General features: G+C 47.6%; 1 protein-coding gene across 1 annotated transcript in view; it reads right to left on the bottom strand.

The window, feature by feature from the left end:
* Positions 1-16,725, bottom strand: part of XYLT1 (xylosyltransferase 1) — a gene marked incomplete at its 5' end in the record, with an annotated part of 369,697 nt that overhangs the window by 21,859 nt on the left and 331,113 nt on the right. The window contains 2 exons of the mRNA XM_023728323.1: positions 8,271-8,533; positions 13,653-13,829. Coding sequence (XP_023584091.1) covers positions 8,271-8,533; positions 13,653-13,829 — 440 coding nt within the window. The remainder of the gene's footprint in view (positions 1-8,270; positions 8,534-13,652; positions 13,830-16,725) is intronic.

The following is a 16,725-nucleotide window of genomic DNA, read 5'->3' as shown; positions in this document are numbered from 1 at the left end:
ATTGAATTGTGTCCCCCAAAATTATGTGTATCAATTTGGCTAGGCTATGATTCCAGTATCGTGTGATTGTCCACCATTTTGTCATCTGATGTGATCTTCCTATGTGTTGTAAATCCTACCTCCATGATGTTAATGAGGTGGGATAGGCGGCAGTTATGTTAACAAGGCAGGACTCAGCCTACAAGACTGGACTGTGTCCTGAGCCAATCTCTTTTGAGATATAAAACAGAGAAGCAAGCAGAGAGACAGGAGGACCTCATACTACCAAGAAAGTAGCTCCAGGAGCACAGCACGTCCTTTGGATCTGGGGTTCCTGTGTAGAGAAGCTCCTAGACCAAGGGAATACTGATGACAAGGACCTTCCCCCAGAGCCCACAGAGACAGAAAGCCTTCCCCTGGAGCTGGTGCCTTGAATTTGGACTTCTAGCCAGTAGACCGTGAGAGAAAAAATTTCTGTTTGTTAAACCCATCCACTTGTGGCATTTCTGTTATAGCAACACTAGATGACTAAGACACCTCTACTGCTCTTTGGTGAGCACCATGACAACATGCCTGAGCTAGCCTGCTAGAAGAAGAGACACTGGAGCAGAGCAGAGCTCTCTCACTTTTACTGGCTAAAGCCATTCTAGATCAACCAACAGCCAGCCAACTTCCAATCAAAGTCAACAGAGCCACCCTCCTGACTCACAGCTGACTGCAGATACAGGAGTGAGCCTGAGCCAGGCCAACTGCTCAGCTGACCTGTAAATTTGGGTGCTAAGTAAATGCTTAGTGGTTCAAAACACAGATTTTGGGGTTGTTACACAGCATTATTGTGGCAGTAAAGTCAAACCCGCTGCGACTGAGTCAATCCTGACTCTGGTGATCCCACGTGTTACAGAGTAGAACAGCTCTATAGGCTTTTAAGGCTGTAATCTTTACAGAAGGAGCCCTCGTGGTGCAATGGTTAAGTGCTCAGCTATTAAGTGGAAGGTTGGCAGTTTGAACCTACCCAGCAGCTATGTGGGAGAAAAGACCTGGCAATCTGCTCCTGTAAAGATTACAGCCTAGGAAACCCTATGGGGTAGCTCTACTCTCCTATAGGGTCGCTATGAGACGGAATTGACTTGACGGCATACAACAACTATCTTTAAAGAAGCAGATGGTCAGGCCGTTCTCCTGTGGTGCCACTGGATGGGTTTAAACGGCCAACCTTTAGGTTAGGAGTTGAACATGGAGCGCATGTGCCACCCAGGGACCTGTATGGTTAAAGCAATACAGTGAAACCCATGGAGCTGGAACTCGACGGGACTGCCTTGTTTTTCTGGGTCTCGAAAGTTTTCTGCCTTTGACAGGGTGCAGCCTAAACACTTTTCTGTCGCTCTCTATTGCTGGAGCCCTGGTGGTGCAGTGGTTAAGCATGTGGCTGCTAACCAAAAGGTTGGCAGTTCGAATCCACCCACAGCTCCTTGGAAACCCTAAGGGGTAGTTCTACTCTGTCCTAATCGGTCGCTCTCCATTAGTGGAAAATATTTGAGTTTTCCTTCTCTGGCAGGTTCCCACCTTACACAGGTTCCGGCTTTCGCAGGTTTCACAGTACAAGGTTAATGTTTGTTCTGAAGGGTGGGTGGGGCCAGACAGGGTAGAAGCAATGCTGGAGAGCTTTTTGTCACGCGAATCAAAGGAGAAAAGTATTTCAAGAAGGGAGCTGAATACTGCTAAAACAAAACGAAACCCAAACCTGTTGTTGTCGACCCTATAGCACAGAGTAGAACCGCCCCATAGGATTTCCAAAGGGTGCCTGGTGGATCTGAACTGCTGACCCTTTGGTTAGCAGCTGTAGCTCCTAATCACTGCGCCACCAGGGGGGTCAATTAAATGAATGATGGTCAAGCACTCCAGAAATTCAGGAGTGAATCTCTGATTGTTTGCTTTCCTTTACCTTCTATCAAAAAATCATGCTGTCTCCAGCTTCAGTACATATCCTGAATCCATCCTCTACTGTCCATGCATTGCCAGCAACCAACCCACCGTCATTACTTGTCCCTCTCCTACTTTTGCCCCCTACAACCCATTCTCATAGTAGCCTGAATGAGCCTTTATAGAAGTAAATCAGATCATATTTGCCCGCTGCTTAAGTACTACAAATGGCTTTGCTCAATGCTTGCAGTAAAGTCCAAACTCTCTGCCTAGTTTACAAAGCTCCACCTCCCTCTCTAGCCCCATTCTGTTTCCTTCTGGCCCTGGCCTACCACCTTCCAGCCATCTTTTGGATTCTTGAACATGCTCAGCTCATTTCTGCCTCAGGACCTTTGCACAAGATATTCTCTCTGCTGAGAATGCTCCTCTCCCTGTGATTGCATGCTGGCTTAAATTTTGCTTAAATGCTGCCTGTCAGAGAGATCTTCCTTGACTGCTGAATCTGAAGTTCCCAGCTATTCGCTATCTCGTGACTTGACTTTCATTTTCTGCAGAGCATTTACCTCTGTTGATCTTTTGTTCCTGTTTACTTGCTTAGGGCTCTTGGTCTTCATACTAGAATGTGAGGGCCTCGAGCTCAGGGGCCTTGACTATCTGGGTCACGGGAGCGCCTAGCAGAGATTGACACGTGGTAGAAGCTCAACAAATGTTTGCTGAATGAGTGAATGAATGAAGGCCACTCTTTGTAAAGACCTTTCCGAGAAAGACTTGCTCTTGTACCCTGTGCTTCTAAGGCACATCTAGGGTTCAGGTAACCCAGGGCTGAGCACAAAGCCTCTGGTACCTCATCTTGACTGTATTTGGAACTTAAGTAATTAAAACTGTTATAAGAGGAAAAAAAAATCAAGATGCAAAACAGTACAAACTGCAGGGTGCCCCATGCATTCACTTGGCCTGAAGTGTTTTTGTTCTTTTCTTATTTAAATAAGTTGGGCATTGAAAAATTACGAGATGCATACAAAAATCTGAATTTCTAATTTATTCTGAAAAAAATTGAGATTTGGCAACTCTGAGTCTGCATTCCCACGGGGCAAGAACATGCTGGAGCCCAGCACTGATAAGCCAACAAGTGCTCAGCTCGGCATGCCTCACCCACCCTGCGGGGCCAGCACTGGTTGATCAGAGCACCTGGCTGGCCTTGGAGGGCATTTGAAATTTGAAGACTCATAATAAAATACTGATGGGGCAGCCATGGTTCAGTGGTAGAATTCTCGCCTTCTATGTGAGAGGCCGGGGTTCGATTCCTGGTCAATGCACCTCATGCACACCTACCACCCATCTGTCACTGGAGGCTTGCATGTTATTGGGTTTCGGTGGAGCTTCTAGACTAACACAGACTAGGAAAAAAGGCCTGGTGATCTACTTCTGAGAATCAGACAATGAGAACCCTATGGATCACAGTGGTCTGATCTGCAACTGATCATGGGGATGGCGCAGAAACGGACAGCGTTCCGTTCTGTTGTGCTTGGGGTCACCACGAGTCGGGGGCTGACTCCACGGCCGCTAACAACGACAACAACAAAATACTGATAGTTCTGATTTCTGGGGGGTGGATTACAACTGAACTGTATTTTCTTCTCTCAATCTGCCATTTCAAAAATGTCAACAGTGAACACGTGTTACTTTATAACGAGAAGAAAAATCAATAATATTATTTTTATAAAAGGCTATCCTATACACCAGAAAGGCATGATTTGCATGAATTGTCCAAATAAAATGAGACTCTTGAAGTAAAGTTTTCACTTGCTGTCTCCCCAGATACCTCAGGGGTAGAAATTCACTGTCTTTTGCCTTTTGGGCTAAAGGTCTTACTGGGTTGAACAGTGTCCCTCCAAAATTGATGTTCATATGGAACCTCACGCATCATGTGAACTTCTTTGGATATACTGTCTTTGCAGATGTAACTAGTCAAGTTGAGGTCACACTGCACTGGGGTGGCCCCAAAGCAATGACTAATGTCCTTATAAGAAAAGGGATATATGGACACAGAGAGGAGAAAATCCCATGGAGACAGACACACAGGGAGAACGCCATGTGACGACGGCGCCAGAGACTGCAGAGACGCGTCTGTAAGCCAAGGAACGCCAAGGATTGCTGGGGACCAACAGAAGCTAGGAAGAGGCAAAGAAGGTAGCTCCTCAGAGCCTTCAAAGAGCGCAGCTCTGCCGACACCCTGATTTCGGATGCAGGCCCCCAGAACAGTGAGATGATACGTTTCTGTTGTGTTAAGCCACCCATTTTGTGGTAATTTGTTATGGCAGCTCTAGGAAATGAATACAGGGCCCTTTGGCCTGATCTATTTACAAGTTCATATTCCTAAATACATTGACTTTGCCCAAAGCAGGTCCAATGGCTCCGTTATGATAAAAAATGAGGTAGACATCAAGGGACCCCAGGCCTGAGGCAAGGATGGCTCACTTGATTCTAGAACAAGCCCCGGGGGAAATTTCAACAACACTAAATAAATTGGGGGTGTCTTTTGAAATTTCCTACAAGATCAGTTACCTTATAAATTCTGTGACGCCTGTGATAAAAACTATTTTCGAATGACATTCACTTCCCACTGCCTGGTGTTAGGGATTGAACTGTGTCTCCCAAAAATGTGTGTCAACTTGGTTGGCCATGATTCCCAGTATTGTGTTATTGTCCACCATTTTGTGATCTGATGTGATTATCTTATGTGTTGTAAATCCTACCTCTTAAGATGTTAATAAGGCAGGATTAGAGGCAGTTATGTTAATGAAGACAGGACTGAATCTACAGGACTAGTCTGTATTTTGAGTCAATCCCTTCTGAGAATATAAAAGAGAGAAGCAAGCAGAGAGACAGGGGGACCTCATGCCACAAAGAATGAAGAACAGGGAGGCGAGTGTGTCCTTTGGACTTGGGGTCCCTTATGCTGAGAAGCTCCTAGACCAGGGGAAGATTGATGACGAGGACCTTCCCCCAGAGCCGACAGAGAGAGAGCCTTCCCCTGGAGCTGGAGCCCTGAATTCGGGTTTCTAGCCTCCTAGACTATGAGAGAATAAATTTCTGTTTGTTAAAGCCACCCACTGGTGGTACTTGTTACAGCAGCACTAGATAACTAAGACACCTGGGATACGTGCTGTGGTTCTGCAGGCTTGGATACTGCCCCAGACTAGGAGGGAGAAAAGACATTGCCTGTGACCTTGACCCTAGGAACCTTTGGTACATGCAGCCGAGGTGTTGGAGGTCAGGTTCCAGAGCTACTTTCCGCCTGGGTGAGGGTAGCTGAGAGGCTGTCAGGAAAAGGTATTAAAAAGCTTGCAGAGAAGGTAGCACTTGAGATGGCTCTTGGAAAACTGGGAAAGGGCCGGCAGTTAGGGATGATGGAGACAATGAGCAAAGCAAAGCACAGCGAGAGAACAATGAGTAGTTCCTAAAATCAGTTCAGGGGCAAGTGTCTCATAATAGGTTCACTGCTGACAGCTTCTGGGGGCTTTATCATAATGACAACTAAGGTAACGACCCACCACCCGTCTGCCAGTTTGTCATACTGTGGTGGCTGTGCATTGCTATGATGCGGGAAGCTATGCCACCACTATTTCAATTACCAGCAGGGTCACCCATGGTGGACAAGTTTCAGTGGAGCTTCCAGACTAAGACTGACTAGGAAGAAACGCCTGGCAATCTACTTAAAAAAAATCAGCCAATGAAAACCCTGTGGGTCACAAGAGAATATTGTTAATGTAGTGCTGGAAGATGAGCCCCCAGGTTGGAAGGCACTCATAATACTTATTGTGGACATGTCATCAGGAAAGACCAATTGTTACAAAAGGCATCATGTTTGGTAAAATAGAGGGCCAACGAACACTAAGTAATCCCTTTATGAGAGGGAACGGCAGAATAGCCCCAACAACAGACTCAAACATACCAAGGATCATGCAGATGGTGCAGGATCGGGCAACGTTTTGTTCTATTATACTTAAGGTCGCATGAGGTGAAACACCGTTAGGAACATAACTGACAACAAGGTACCAATACTGACATGAACATTTATTGAGCATCAGTATGTAAAACACCGTTAAAAGGTGGATCATGATAATATGTAACTCATAAGGTAGTTCTGGTATCTCTTTTAAGCCTCAAAACACCTTATGAAGTATTATTATTATTTTAAAATTGGTTATTACTCTCATTTTACAGATTTGGAAACTGAGGCTCAGAGAGGTTAAGTGACTTGCCCAAGGTCAACAGCTAGCAAGTAGACTTGAGTTCAAACTGCAGGTCCTGGGTTCCTAAGGGTCCTAACCCACACGAGTCTCCCTTGAAACTAAAGCAGAATCTGCAGTGAGAGAGAAGGCGGGGGACACGTGGAGACAATGAAAAAGCGCTGTCCTCTCACCCAGTAACCCAGCTGGTTATGTCCGAGGCGCCAGACAGAAATCTGCCTGGGTTTTCAGAGTTTTAGGGAATAAAATAGTTCCTTCCTTCTCCCCTTCCTGAGAAGAGGGAAGAAGAGGGCAAGGAGGGATACACAGGCAGCGGAGAGAGGCTGGTGCTCAAACACACAAACCGAACAAACGAAAGGTTTGCTTTGCTGTTAAAAGAGATGCGGGAGGGGAGAGGGGAGGACAAGAAAGAGAAGGCGAGTGATTAGAGGCACTTCTGGGAATCTATCCTAAGGAAACAATCCGAAGAGAGAAGGGAAACAATCAGAAAAGAGAAGGGGAGGGAGGAAGGCTTTCAGCAGAAAGATATTCATCAGAACATTATTTAGAAAAGCACATTACCGACAATAGCAACAGTGAAGGACTGGATTAAGCAAACTCTGGAATTTCTACTCAATGGAATACTAGTGGCGTTAAAAAAGGATCATTATCATTACGGAAACTGCAGAGCAACGTGGGGAAAAGGGGCTAACAGTATAATGCCAAACGAAAAAACAGGATACCAAATTCTTGCTGCAATTAGGTAAATATCCGCAACACAATACTGCTAGAAAAGAGAGAAAAGACTCACAGAATAGAAAGCGTTGGTTGGCTTCGAGAAAGGGAGGAGTAGGGGAAGGATTCTGACAAATTATTGCCCTACCTTCCCCTCTTCTTTCCGTATATTCTAAAACATTCTTTTCCAAAGCGTCAGTTGGTACCCACTAGTCATAGGTGACATGATTCTAAGTGGCAGCTGAACATTTTAAATAATGGTTTCACACTTTAAAGTTTTTTTTTTTTAATTTATATTTTTAGGTGTGATAATGGTGTTCGGGTTGTTTTAAAAAGCACTCCTTATTTTTTCAGAGCTACAGATTCAAATATTTATGGTTGTAATGATATGATGCCCGGGGTTTGCTTTACACTGATCTGGGAGGAGGTGGGCAGGGGGCAAAGGTGAAGATAAAACAAGACTGGCTCAGAGTAGGGAACTGCTAGAGCTGGATGATGGGAACAGGGGGTTATGTTATTCTATTTTGTATTATCTTTGACCTTTTAGACCAAATTTAAAAAATTTTTTCAAACAGTACTATATTTTCACGGTGACCTTCCAGTTTAAGACAAACACTCCCGTAGAACACAGTGATGCAAAGCTTCCCTCTAAATACGCGTCCATATATTTAGCATAAACAGTGAGTCAACTGAAAGGAACATCTACGTAAATATTAGACCTGGTACTCTGAACAAGGAGAAAGTGTGGCGATGCCTTAGACCGGAAAACTATGACTGCTGGGATAATTACACACTTTTTTTAGGCAAAGGAAGAAAGGGAAGAATATGAAGTGAAACTGCTGCCCCTATAAAGGAGGACCACTGCCCGTCTGTGGTGGTTTGCATGTAGCTGTGATGCTGGAAGCTATGTCACTGGTATTTCAAATATCAGCAGGGTCACCTGTGGTGGACAGGTTTCAGCAGAGCTTCCAGATTAAGACAAACTAGGAAGAAAGGCCTGGCGATCTACTTCTGAAAACTGGCCAATGAAATTCCTGTGGATCACAACAGAACACTGTCTGGCTCGCTTGCATTGGACACATCATCAGAAGGGATCCACTGCTGGAGGAGGACATCATGTGTGGTGAAGCAGAGGGCCAGTGAGGGCACTGGAGACCCTCAGGGAGATGGACTGGCACAAGAGCCCCATGAGAAACTGAAACATGCCAGCAGTCACGATGATGGCGTAGGACCAGGCCACCTTTCATTCTGTTGTATGTAAGGTCGTCATGAGTCGGAGTCGACTCAACATGGCAGCTAACAACAAAAAAGGAGGAAGGTTCCTCTTTTGCACCTGGAATCTCCTTTCTGGTCCCTGGGCACTGGCTCCCTCCCTGCCTCCCACCCACCCTCTCTGGGGCTCACCTGCAGCTGTTCTCCCCATCCGTGTGCAGCAACATCTCAGCCCTGCGGAGGCCCAGGCGGGAGAAGGAGTGGTACAGGGTGAGCGCCACGTCGCTCAGGCTGTGGACGCCATCAGGCTCATCATAGACGTTCTCCCAGTAGGAACGGAGGCCCGGGGTGCCTGCAGGGTAGTTCCCATACAGGTAATAGTCCAGCTGCCCGATGATTTCCTGATTCACCACGGCTTCAAACTTTCGGGCAAAGAAGGTGGGCCGGGCTGTCTGCTGTGCTCACGGGATAGAAAAAGAACAGTATCAGCAAGAGGAGGGGGTGGGAGCAAGGCTCTGGAGTCAGTCTTCTTCTTCTTGTTAGCTGCCGTCCAGTTGATTCGACCTCACGTGTGTAGAGGAGAACCGCTCCATAGGGTTTTTAAGGCTGTGACCTTTTGGAAGCAGATTGCCAGGCCTGTCTTCCGAGATGCCTCTGGGTGATTTTCGAAATGCCAACCTTTTGGCAAGTAGTCTAGCACTTAACCATTTGTGCCACCCAGGGACTCCTGCCTGGGTTCAAATTCCAGCTCTGACACTTACTAACGTCTCAGTTCTCAGTTTGCTCATCTGCGAAATGGAGATAGCAGTAAGGGTGTCAGGAGGATTGAATGAGCTAATATTTGTAAAGTATTAACAATATTTGTTAATATCTGTAAGAGTCTTTTAAATGTTTGTTAAATAAATTAAATCCTAGATGTTTATAGCTGGGATGGATCTCAGAAATTATTTAGCCAGAGGTTATAGACTAACAATCCAGGTCAGCAGAATGTTTTACATTTCAAGAAGCTGGCAACATTTAAAAAGTGGAAGAGTTCACAGAAAAGATTTCTGGCTTCCCTTTAAAATAGAAATAGATCTGGCAACCCCAGGACCACATTTCTACGTCAAAACGACTAGTGACAGCTGGGCAGTGGCTGCCCCTTCAGACAGGGCACGGGCTCTTCAGCTCACCACAGTCCCCACCACTCCCTATTGCTTCCCTGGCATTGCATTTGATTTGCAGACTCAAATGACACCCAAGATTTACTGAATCAGCATCTCCAGGAATGGGTCCCTGGAGTCTGTATTTTTAATGGACTCTGCAGGTGATTCATTTGCTCACTAGTATTTGAGAGCAATGCAAGTGACACCAGAATTGGCTGCAGATCAATTATCTGGGAAGTTTTTTAAAAAATCAGATTCTAGGGCCCCTGCCCAGACCTACTAAATCAAACTCTCTGAGGGTGAGGTTTGGGAAACTGAGGCCCGGAGAGGGGAAGGGACTTACCCAGGGTCACACAGCAAGATAGCGGTAGAGCTGGAATTCAGCTTGTGGGTTGAGAATTAAAGAAATAAAATACTGAACATCTGCTATTTACCAGGTCTTATGCTATGATCTAGGAAGGGCAGGCGTCAATAAACTGTCAATAAAGGGCCAGAGGGTACATAGTTTCAGCTTTGCAAGTACTCAACTCTGACGCTGTAGCAAGAAAACAGCTATAGACAAGCTAAGAAATGAATGGTCGTGGCTATGTTCCAATAAACTTCACTTACAAAATCAGGCAGAGGCCTGGACTGGGCCTGCAGGCTGTAATTTGCTAACCCCCTGTCTAGGGCTAAAGAAACAAATAAAATACAGACCTTCCCTCAAGGAGCTATGGTCTAGTGTTACTGACTTAAATTCGGGTCTAGTCCTCTTTCCAATACAGTGGATCAATAGCACCAGTAACAAAGATGGTAGCTACTGAGCACATACTACATGCCAGTCATTATGTTTAAGTCATCCCCTCTCATCCTCCCCAAAATTCTGCAAGGCAGGTATTATTATTCCAGTTTTACAGATTAGGAAACTGAGGCGTAAAGAAAGGAAGTGATATGTACGATAAACTCACAGTCTTCAGTGGCAAAGGTAGATTAGGAACCCAGATCTGATGACTCCAAAACCCATGCTCTTTTTAATGCATCACCCTAGGATCAGGCTGCTAACTGAGTAACTGGAAACCTCTTGGTGTTATTCTAAATGTCCCACCACCTCTGTGCTTCATGGGCCCTTGGAGTCCCCTGTCAGGGCCGGAGGTGCCATTTCAGTTCCCTTACTGGAGCACTGAAAAGAGTGAGACCACCTGTGTTCAAATTCTCTGCTACTTGCTAGCTGTATATGACTTTGGGCAAGCCCTGGCGGTGCAGTGGTTAAGCGCTTGGCTGCTAACAGAAAGGTCAGAAGTTTGAACCTAGCAGCCGCTCTGTGGGAGAAAGATGTGGCATTCTGCTTCTGTAAAGATGAACAGCCTTGGAAACCTACTAAACCCTGTGGGGCAATTCTACTCTGTCCTATAGGGTCACTATGAATTGGAATTGACTCGACAGCTGTGGGTTTGGTTTGGTTTTTGGTTTTTCTTTGGGCAAGTCACAACCTCTCAGGGCCTCAGCTTCCTCATCCTTAAAATGGGTATAATGCCACATCGTGACAAGTCAATGGGTACTTAGCATAGTGTCTGGCACATTAGCCGCGATTATCATACGTCTATTGTCACCACCCCCTTTAACAAGCTACCAGGTGCCTGCCTGCCCAGGGGCTGTGAGTCCTCATTTTCTGGAAGCAGAAAGGACTGGACGCAGTGGCAGGACACCTTTTGTCTGTCTGCGACTCTCTGATCGCAGCTGGATTTCGTAAAAGGGCATGTTTCTATATTTATCATTCTCTTCCTCGGAATTCTTTGAACGAGAACTCCAAGCTTCTTACCAGCAGCAGCTTCTTGATTCGAGGCGTTGGGGGACAGTCTTGATCTTTGTTTACTGTGAAGGGAGGAGGTGTAAGCACATGACTCGGCTCTCTAGGTTGGCCAGTCTTGATCAAAGACCACAATGTCCCAGAATGCTGGGCTTGAATACAAACGCTGGCACCCAGGAGCAGTGGAACGAGCCCCCAGAAACCACCACGTGGAGTCTCTGGGGTGCCAGCTCCTTTGGGAAAAGTGGGAATTCTTTTTTTTTTTTTTCTTTTGAATAAGCCAAGTATTCCCTCTGCAATCCGTTTCTACTCAGCGGATCCCTTCTGTGCGGACAAGGAAGAGCTAAAATGTCACCCAAATTCATGCTTCATTAACATGGGTTTGAGGAGGTCTCTGGGTAGCTCTCCATCGGCCACCAAAAACAGGCCTAAAAAACCTACTGTGGCCACCACAAGTGGGTACAAGACCACTGCTCGAGGGCGACAGGGTGAAAGCCTGCTGTGTGTTCTGCACCCCGTGTAGGTTCAAAACCAAGACGGCAGCAGGGCCTGGGGAAAAAGCCTGGGCTCTAGACTAGAGGAGTCCCTGCATGCAGCAAACGGCTAAGTGCTCAAAAGGTTGGTGGTTCAAACCCACCCAGAGGGGCCTCGAAAAGACAGGCCTGGTGATCTGCTTCTGGAAGTTCACAGCCTTGAAAACCCTATGGAGCAGTTCTACTCTGCCCACATGGGCTCACCACCAGTCGGAAGTGTCTGGACTGCAACTAACAACAACAACTGGACCTAGAAACACCGGGGTGGGACCCCACCCTACTACTGTACTAGCTGCATGGCCACTGGCAAGAAGTTCACGTCTCTGTGCCTCGGTTTCCCCACCTGCACAATGGAGATGATATTTACTCCCGTGAAGACAATGCCCACAGAGGGCCTAGCATCTAGCCTGGTCCAGAGCTTCTCAAATGTAAACAGCATCCTAATCACCCGGGATCCCGTTAACATGCAGATTCTGATTCAGTTGGTCTGGAGCAGGCAGAAAGTCTGCATTTCTAATAATCTCCCTGGTGGTGCTGATGCTGCCACAGGTCTATGACCACACTCTGAGTAGCCAGACTAAGAGATCTGAAGCTCGATGCGGGCAGCTATGCCCTCCCCTGGATGTGCCCCGGGGGCCAGGTTACCAGCCTGGCACTCTTTTCCCGGCCCTCCCTCTGTGCTGGTAGTTTGGGAAGAGCAGGTTATCTCCAGGGGCTGGCTCTGCTGGCCGCAGAGTGATTAGTTTAACCGTTATTTTGGTGTTCTGTCTGGGCTCTCGGCAGCTGGGGCCTGGGCATGGAGAGGGGGAGGAGGAAAAGGCTCAGAGAGGCTCCTCCCCTCCCATCCATGGTGCTGGCTGCAGGGGGAGGGTGCTCCTGCAGGGTGGGGAGTCTACTGTCTGGGGTAGGACCTGGGGCCGAGGCTCCCTCAGGAACCAGCGTAACAGACAAGCATTTATCCCCCTTCTGCCTCTGCTCCTCCCAGGACTGTGACTGGCTGGGCTTGGCTGAAACAGCAGGACTGGTAAGAACATTCCCACCCTTTGTTATCCTCTAAGTTCACCGAGAGCAGTGGTTTGCAAACCGGGCTGCTCATCGGAATTTCTCTAAGTGTAATGTATCAAAAATACAAACGCCTGGACCTCCTCGGGGTCTGGGGTTCTCAGCCAGGGAGGAGTTGGCTCCTAGGGCACATCGGCTGATGTCTGGAGACATTTTTCGTTTCACAGCAGGGGGTGGGGGTGCTATGGCCACTAGTGGGATGGCCAGGGATGCTGCTAAACATCCTACAACGCCCAGGGCGGCCACAAGCGCGAAGAATTAACCAGAACCAGACCCGCTGCCACTGAGTGTATTCCGACTCATAGCCATCCTATAGGACAGAGCAGAACTGCCCCATAAGGTTCTCAAGGGAGCAGACTGCCACATCTTTGTCCCGAGGAGCAGCTGGTGGGTTCGAACTGCCAATCTTTTGGTTAGCAGCCAAGCACTTAGCCACTGCACCACCAGGGCTCCTTCATGAAGAATTATCCAGCCCCAAATGTCAACAGTGCTGAGGTTGAGAAATTCTGCCCTAGATCTACTCAAGTTTGTGCTGACTGGACACAGCCTCTGGAAACAGACGCCTCAGGCGGAAAAGAAGGTTTTGCCATTACTTGCTGTGTGACCTTGGACAAGTTGCTTGAACTTTCTTTCTGACCCTCAGTTTCCCTATCTGTAAAATGGAATAACAACAATAATACCTACCTTGTAAGGTGGTTGTGGGAGTCGATGAGTCAATACAGGCAGAGTGGTTAGAATACCCTTGGTGTGATCAGTAAGACTGCACAAGCCATCTAAAGGTTGGCGGTTCAAACCCACTTAGTGGCTCCATGGAAGAAAGGCCTGGAGAACTGCTTTTGTAAAGATTACAGCCAAGAAAACCCTATGGAGCGCAAGTCTACTCTGGGGTCACCATGAATCAACTTGACGGCAATGCGTTTGGTTTTTGGATTACTGTTGAGAATGGTATTACTATTATCAACGGCCAGGGTTGAGAACTGTGGGATATGACGACCTGCAGGCCTGGCCTCGGCTGCCTGCAGAGGTTTGCGGGGTCAGGTGCGCTCACCTGGAAGCGGTGGAAGTCGTGTGGTTTGAAGTCGTTGGGGGAGCAGCCGCACCAGTCCACAATGTGCTTGTACTGGCACTTGCAGCCCAGCTTGCGGTTCCAGTTGGTGATACGTAGGTTGTTGTCCACCACGGTGTCGCAGTGGGGGCTGTTCTCCAGGACCGTGTGGAAGAAAGACTGTAGGGGAGAGAGGGGGCCAGCCTGAGACCTCGCCCCACCTTCTCTGGTGGGCTTGGGCAGGTCCTTCCCTGGGAATCCACCTCAGGGTACGGCTGAACGTTTCAGCTGGAGGGGCTTCATGTTGCTTAGAAGTCCACTGCCCTGAGTGTTCCTCTAGCTTGTCTTTCCCCCAGCAGTCTACAATCTGGTTTCAAGACATCCCTGGTCATCCAGGACATCTTCTGTCTGCTCAACAGATGGGAAAATACCCTCAGGGTATGTTAACACACAGGGACCAGAGGAAAACATGGGGATAATTTTCCAGAAAACTTGGGGCCAAAAGAACCCTTGTTTTGCAAAGAGCCACATCTGAAACCAAAGAGATTCAGGATGGGCCATCCTGATGACAAAGGGATGTTCTGGAATCTCACTCGGGGGCGAGGGAGGCCAGGCATATGGATGCATCAGGCCTGGGGCTGGAGGGCATCTCAGGCGCCCTCTTGCCTTAGCCACTCATGGAATGTGACCACATCTGGCAGAGAGGGCTTGTTGTCCATGCTGTTGATCAGGCACCATGGTTTTCCCACCCCTAGGACTCTTGGCCAGCCTCTCCTAGGAATCTGAGAATGCAGTGATGTTGGGAGTGAAAAGGAAGGCAATGGTTGGAGCTGCTGAGAGACTGACAGAGAGAGAGAGAGAGACAGAGACAGAGATGCTTCTTTTTGGTTACTGTTTGATAACACTACCCGACTGTCGGTTTGTTGTACTGTGGTAGCTTGCTTGTTGCTATAATGCTGGCAGCTCTGCCACCAGTATTCCAAACACCAGCAGGGTCACTCATGGTGAACAGGTTTCAGTAGAGCTTCCAGACTAGCAAGAAAGGCCTGGCGATCTATTTTCGAAAATAAGCCTATGAAAACCCTATGGATCAGCACAGAATATGATCCAAGACTTCGGCTCGCTTACTTCATATACATAATCAGGAGGGACTGATCGCTGGAGAAGGACATCATCTTCAGGAAAGTGGAAGGCCAGTGAAGGCGAGGGAAACCCTCAGTGAGACGGACTGACATAATGGCCACAACAACAGACTCAAACATCCCAACGATCGTGAAGATGGCACAGGACCAGGCAGCATTTCATTCTGTTATACATAAGGTCGCCATGAGTCACAGGCGACTCAATTGCAACTAACAACATTGTATCAATCTCAGACAACAGGAAAACACATGCTTCTCTTGCTCCTTGCCCCCTGGGGAAGTACGGTAGGAGACGTGTCTGCCTGTTATAAATTTATGGGCACAGTCTTCAAATTTCTTCTAACTGGTCCCTGAGGCAGGAGGGTTTGGGAGACAGGAGAGCAAGACAGAGCTGCTGGAATGGAAGAGGTGGAACCTGCCAGAAATATTGAGTGTCTACCATATTTTTACACAAATAACACATGTTACACATTTTCTTGCCAATGGTACCACCCCAAGTATTTTCCTAAGTGCGCTATGCTAATTTTCAACATCAACATGCAAAAAAATTAGCATAGCATGCTTATGAAAATACGAGCGGGGGGAGAGGGCGAGGTTGGCAAAAAAAATGTATAACACAAACGTTATTTGTGTAAAAAATACAGTATGCTTGTGTGTGTCCGGGCAAGGAGTGACATGCAGAACTGACCAGCACTGGCCACGAGAGGTAGGGGCATCTTCATTAAAAAAACAAACTCCCAAACTCTCCTAAATGGATGGGTGGGTCCCATGAGGCTCCACCCACTGCCCTTTAATGACCTTCCTGTCACACTGAGGAATCAGAATTTTAAGCTTGACCTGTCTACAAGCCCACAGAGGCATATATTCTCCATCAAGCATGGGGAAAAATACCAATTACTGACTGCCCTGTGTCCTTTCATAATGGTACAGAAATTCCCTGCAAGATAACAGATGAGGAGGTGATCAGAATTGAGAGAAAGGGTGATTTTCACTGCAATAGGATTAAAAGCTGATTACTTAACATATGCGCAGAATAGGAAACCTGGCCGGGTGAGGACAAGCCCACCAGCCTGTGGGGTGACACAGGCAGTCAGGCCCACCAGAGCTGGGTACTGCCCCAGACACTGCTGGATGAGATGCACTGTCATCTCTGGTCTGCAGCTGGGGGAGTCCAGCGTTGGGGGCAGGACCAGGGAAGGGACAGCGGAGCACTCATGGGTAATGTAACAGGCTTAACAGAAACGGGACCAGCTCTCGAGTGCTCTGGAGTTGGAAACTGGGATGACAGGGAACTGGATGTCGGGAAGATGAATCGAGAATCCCTCAGCCCAGGTCTGACAAGGCAGCTGGCATGTCCACGCCAACACTTCAGAACTGGACCCCTCTGCACTTCGCGATGATGGTGGGTATTTTTGGAGAGTTTGCTATCTTACACAACAGGACTTCCCACCCTGGGATATAAAAAGTGGTGAGGGGCTCCCCTGAGCTTTTCAGATGTTTCCAGGAGCCAAAGGGGGAAGGCTTGAGTCCCCGTGCACGGGGCCACATGGGGCTAGGGCTGGCCGAGTGGGAGTCCGGGGATCACCGAGATTTCTGAGGTGTGACCTACAAAGCTGACACTGTCTCCTGTCAAGGAATGAAAGAGCCACGTTCAAAATGGGAAGAGGGGTTCCTGGTGATGAAAGGTGGTTATCACATGATTGGCGGCTGAGAGGGAGCTGGCTGACATTGATGTGGGTGCATCCTGACAGGGCAGGCTGTACATGTGCAGGTTACGTATGGCACCATCTAGGGAACGCTATCATCATCATAGATATCAGATTTTTTTTTTTTTGGTGATGGTTTTTAGGTAAATGGCAGTAAACTGTGTTATACTGACAAAATTAGTATGTCATGATGATTTTATGACTAACAGGTTTTAAGGGTCTTGAGGA

Source organism: Trichechus manatus, unplaced genomic scaffold, assembly GCF_000243295.1.
Source record: "Trichechus manatus latirostris isolate Lorelei unplaced genomic scaffold, TriManLat1.0 scaffold00024, whole genome shotgun sequence".
NCBI classification, from domain to species: domain Eukaryota; kingdom Metazoa; phylum Chordata; class Mammalia; order Sirenia; family Trichechidae; genus Trichechus; species Trichechus manatus.
The sequence above is the reverse complement of the archived record's forward strand: the minus strand, read 5'-3'. Positions and strand labels throughout refer to the sequence as shown.